This window comes from Somniosus microcephalus, chromosome 4 (genome assembly GCF_052327205.1).
Source record: "Somniosus microcephalus isolate GS21.2 chromosome 4, FLI_Smic_1.0, whole genome shotgun sequence".
Taxonomy (NCBI): Eukaryota; Metazoa; Chordata; class Chondrichthyes; order Squaliformes; family Somniosidae; genus Somniosus; species Somniosus microcephalus.
Window position 1 is genome coordinate 88,676,498 of NC_140990.1, and position 5,130 is coordinate 88,681,627.

Below are 5,130 nucleotides of genomic sequence, written 5' to 3' on the forward strand. Positions count from 1 at the left end.
GCCTGTTGTATACAATGGCAAGGAAATACAGAAGTTGTATTTATACGTTCTGCAAGATGGTGGTCCACCGTTGTTGGGACATGAATGGATCAGAGAGATACGTTTAGACTGGCACTCCATTCAGGCACTGACGGTGACCTGTAAGAAAAAAAACGATGATGACGTCATACCTGGACGATTAAAAGAAACATAGAAACAGAGAAACATAGAAGATAGGAGCAGGAGTAGGCCATTCAGCCCTTCGAGCCTGCTCCGCTATTCAATGTGATCATGGCTGATCATCCAAATTCAGTACCCTGTCCCTGCCTTTTCCCCATATCCCTTGATCCCTTTAGCCTCAAGAAATATATCCAACTCTTTCTTGAGTATATTTAATGAACTGGCCTCCACCGCCCTCTGTGGCAGAGAATTCCACAGGTTCACCACTCTCTGGGTGAAGAAAATCCTCCTCATTTCAGTCCTAAATGGCTTACCCCTTATCCTTAGACTATGACCCCTGGTTCTGGACTCCCCGGCCATCAGAAACATCCATCCTGCATCTAGTCTGTCCAGACCTGACAGAATTTTATAGGTTTCGATGAGATCCCCTCTCAATCTTCTAAACTCCAGTGAGTATAAGCCCAATCGACACAATCTCTCCTCATACGTCATTCCTGCCATCCCAGGTATCAGCCTGGTGAATCTTCGCTGCACTCCCTCCATGGCAAGAACATCCTTCCTCAGGTAAGGTGACCAAAACTGCACACAATACTCAAGGTGCGGTCTCACCAAGGCCCTGTACAACTGTAGCAAGACATCCTTGTTCCTGTACTCGAACCCCCTTGCTACGAAGGCCAACATACCATTTGCCTTCTTAACCGCCTGCTGCACCTGCATGCTTACCTTCAGCGACTGGTGCACAAGGGCCCCCAGGTCTCTTTGCACTTCCCCTTCTCCCAACCTATTGCCATTCAAATAATAATCTGCCTTCCTGTTTTTGCCACCAAAGTGGATAACCTCACATTTATCCACATTATAGTGCATTTGCCATGTTTCTGCCCAATCACCCAACCTGTCCAAATCGTACTGGAGTTTCCCGACATCCTCCTCGCAGCTTACCCTCCCGCCCAGCTTTGTGTCATCTGCAAATCTGGAGATATTACATCCAATTCCCTCGTCCAGATCATTAATATATATTGTGAACAGCTGGGGTCCGAGGACCGATCCTTGCGGTACCCCACTAGTCACTGCCTACCACTCGGAAAACGACCCGTTTATTCCAACTCTTTGCTTTCTGTCCGCCAACCAGTTCTCTATCCAAGTCAATACCTTGCCCCCAATCCCACGTGCCTTAATTTTGCACGCTAATCTCTTGTGTGGGACCTTATCGAAAGCCTTCTGAAAGTCCAAATACACCACATCCACTGGTTCTCCCTTATCTATTTTACCAGTTACATCCTCAAAAAATTCCAGTAGATTAGTCAAGCATGATTTACCTTTTGTAAATCCATGTTGACTTTGTCCGATCCTGTCACTGCTTTCCAAGTGCTCTGCTATTACATCTTTTATAATAGACTCTAGCATTTTCCCCACTACCGATGTCAGGCTTACTGGTCTATAATTCCCTGCTTTTTCTTTACCACCTTTTTTGAATAGTGGGGTAACATTAGCTACCCTCCAATCCATGGGTACCGTTCCAGAGTCTATCGAGCTCTGGAAGATGATCAGTAATGCATCTACTATCTCTTGGGCCACTTCCTTAAGTACCCTGGGATGTAGATCATCAGGCCCTGGGGATTTATCGGCCTTCAGTCCCATCAATTTTCCTAACACCATTTTCCTACAAATACTGATTTCTTTCAGTTCCTCGCTTTCATCCGACCCTATGTTCCCCGGCATCTCTGGGAAGTTATTTGTGTCCTCCTTTGTGAAGACAGAACCAAAGTATGCATTTAGTTAGTCTGCCATTTCCTTGTTGTGGTAAACCACTAATCTGCCTGCACAGAACATGTCTGGGCATGCCTCAGCTGGCTCCGCCCCTGGCTCCACCCCTAAGCCCAGGTATAAAGGTGATTGACCTCCAGTCCCCCTGGCTTTAAGGATCGGTCTACCAGCAGAGGCATGCTCATATTCTTTTGTTAATAAAAGCCTACTTGTTATAAGTTTAACTCTTAGTCTTCTGGAGTTATTGATGGCGCATCAATTTTATTAACAAAAGGTTTTGAAATGGAGCAAATCCTGAAACCGGAACGCCTGGAACTGGACCCTCAAATGGCGGATGCATCAAATAACTTCGAGCACTGGCTGAGCTGCTTCGAAGCATTCCTGCAGGCCTCCAGCACTACCGTCAGGACCGAAGCCGACAAACTGCTAGTACTGAACTCACGGGTGAGCCACCAAGTATATTCGATTATCCGAGACGCTGTATGCTACACGGCCGCTATCACGATACTAAAAGAACAATATACTAAGCCAGTCAACGAGGTCTACGCTAGACACCTCCTGGCTACCCGCAAACAGCGACCCGGGGAATCAGGTGACGAATACCTACGGGCACTGAGAGTACTCGGCCGGGACTGCAAGTGCAAATCGGTGACGGCCGCGGAAAATACTGATGACCTAATCAGAGATGCCTACGTCGCTGGCATCAGGTCCAGCTACACTCGACAGAGACTGCTAGAGCAAAGTGGGCTCAACCTGCAGAAGGCTGTGGCCCTTGCTAACTCGCTGGACGTGGCCCTCCGAAACATGGATGCCTACCCCCCCGACCATACGGCCCTCCCCGCCCCGTGGATGTCACGGGGGCCACCATCTTGGGACACGGTAAGGCCACAGGCCTGTGCCACGCCACCACCGCCACGGCCCACCTGCAGCCCAACTACAGCTGCGATGTCCAGAGGCTCAAAGTGCTATTTCTGTGGCCAGGCCAAGCACCCCAGACAACACTGCCCAGCGAAGGACGCGATCTGCTCCAAATGCGGAAAGAAGGGGCACTATGCCAAAGTGTGCAGGGCGAAACCGACCAACTCCAGCAGCGCCGCGTGTGAGCCGTGCAGGTCGCCATCTTGGACACCACCAGCCGCGTGTGAGCCGTGCGGGCCGCCATCTTGGACGTCACTTTGGGACCAGGCCCCTGACTCCCCCACTGCCTCGTGCGAGTACAACAGCGACCCACCGACCTCAACGATGGCCTCCATCATCCTGGACCAATCCAGGCCTCACCAACTGGCCAGGTCCACGATGGACATCAAGGTAAACGGTCACGCAACAAACTGCCTATTTGACTGCGGGAGCACGGAGAGCTTTATCCACCCCAACACGGTGCGACGCTACTCCCTATCAGTCATGCCCACGCGCCACCGGGTCTCTATGGCCTCCAAGTCCCATACGGCGGACGTTGGCGGCTACTGTGTAGCGACCCTGACAGTAATGGGCACAGAGTACAAAGACTTTAAACTCCTTGTCCTGCCACAGCTCTGCGCTGCTGTGCTACTGGGACTGGATTTCCAGTGCCACCTAGAGAGTGTCATGATGGCGTATGGCGGGCCCCTGCCCCCACTTACAGTCTGCAGCCGGCAAAATTTAAAACAACCGCCGTGCACAATATGCAGCCTATCCACCCTGAAAGTCAGCCCCCCCCCCGTTGTTTGCTAATCTCGCCCACGACTGCAAGCCCATCGCAACAAAAAGCAGGTGGTACAGTGCCGGGGATAGAAGCTTCATTAAAATAGTAGAGAGACTCCTGCGGGAGGGGATTATCGAGGGCAGCACCAGCCCATGGCGAGCCCAAGTAGTGGTCGTGAAGACCGGCGAGAAACAGCGCCTGGTCATTGACTACAGTCAAACAATCAATAGGTATACCCAATTAGACGCATACCCCCTTCCCCGCATATCTGATATGGTCAATCAGATTGCACAGTACCGGGTATTCTCTACCATTGACCTGAAGTCGGCATACCACCAACTCCCTATCAGGCCTGAAGACCGCCAGTATACTGCCTTCGAGGCAAACGGCCGCCTCTACCACTTCCTCAGAGTCCCCTTCGGCGTCACCAACGGGGTCTCAGTCTTCCAAAGGGAGATGGACCGGATGGTTGACCAGAACGCGCTGCAGGCCACTTTTCCCTACCTGGACAATGTCACCATCTGCGGCCATGACCAGCAGGGCCATGACGCCAATCTAGAAAAATTCCTCCGAACAGCCCAGCGCTTAAATTTGACATACAACAAAGAAAAGTATATGTTTCGCACCACCCGCCTCGCTATCCTTGGCTGTGTAGTGGAAAACGGAGTCATCGGCCCCGACCCCGACCGAATGCGCCCCCTTCTGGAACTACCCCTGCCTCACTGCCTCAAAGCCCTGAAGAGATGTCTGGGGTTTTTCTCTTATTACGCCCAATGGGTGCCCAATTACGCGGACAAAGCCCGGCCCCTTATCAAGTCAACCTCCTTCCCCCTGGTGGCAGAGGCCCGTGCAGCCTTCACCCGCATAAAAGAGGACATTGCAAAGGCTACAATGCACGCCGTGGATGAGTCCATCCCTTTCCAAGTGGAGAGCGATGCGTCTGACTTCGCCCTGGCCGCAACCCTTAACCAGGCGGGGAGACCCGTGGCCTTCTTTTCACGAACCCTCCAGGGCCCCGAAATTAGACACTCCTCAGTCGAAAAGGAGGCCCAGGCTATAGTGGAAGCTGTACGGCATTAGAGGCATTACCTGGCCGGTAAACGCTTCACCCTGCTCACTGACCAACGATCAGTAGCATTTATGTTCAATAACAAGCAGAGGGGCAAAATCAAAAACGACAAGATATTGCGGTGGAGGATCGAATTATCCACCTACAATTATGATATCTTATACCGGCCCGGGAAACTTAATGAGCCCCCGGATGCCCTATCCCGTGGAACATGTGCCAACACACAGGTCGATAGGCTACGGGCCCTCCACAACGATCTCTGCCACCCGGGGGTCACCAGGTTTTTCCACTTCATTAAGGCCCGCAACCTGCCTTACCCCATCGAGGAGGTCAGGACCATGACCAGGAACTGCCAAGTCTGTGCCGAATGCAAACCGCACTTTTATAGGCCAGACAGGGCGCACCTGATAAAAGCCACCCGCCCCTTCGAGCGCCTAAGCGTAGATTTTAAAGGGCG

At 51.8% G+C, this 5,130-nt stretch overlaps 1 protein-coding gene across 1 annotated transcript; it reads left to right on the forward strand.

Moving 5' to 3' along the window:
• The first annotated feature begins 998 nt into the window (after window positions 1-998).
• LOC147119477 (uncharacterized) lies at window positions 999-3,680 on the forward strand. The gene has a single exon (XM_085985018.1). The coding sequence runs from the start codon at window positions 2,206-2,208 to the stop codon at window positions 3,631-3,633; it is 1,428 nt and encodes a 475-aa protein (XP_085841144.1). The 5' UTR covers window positions 999-2,205; the 3' UTR covers window positions 3,634-3,680.
• Window positions 3,681-5,130: the final 1,450 nt, after the last annotated feature.

What these genes read in the sequence shown, in the direction of transcription:
- LOC147119477 (XM_085985018.1), top strand. Translation starts at nt 2,206, where the DNA reads ATGGAGCAAATCCTGAAACCGGAACGCCTGGAACTGGACCCTCAAATG.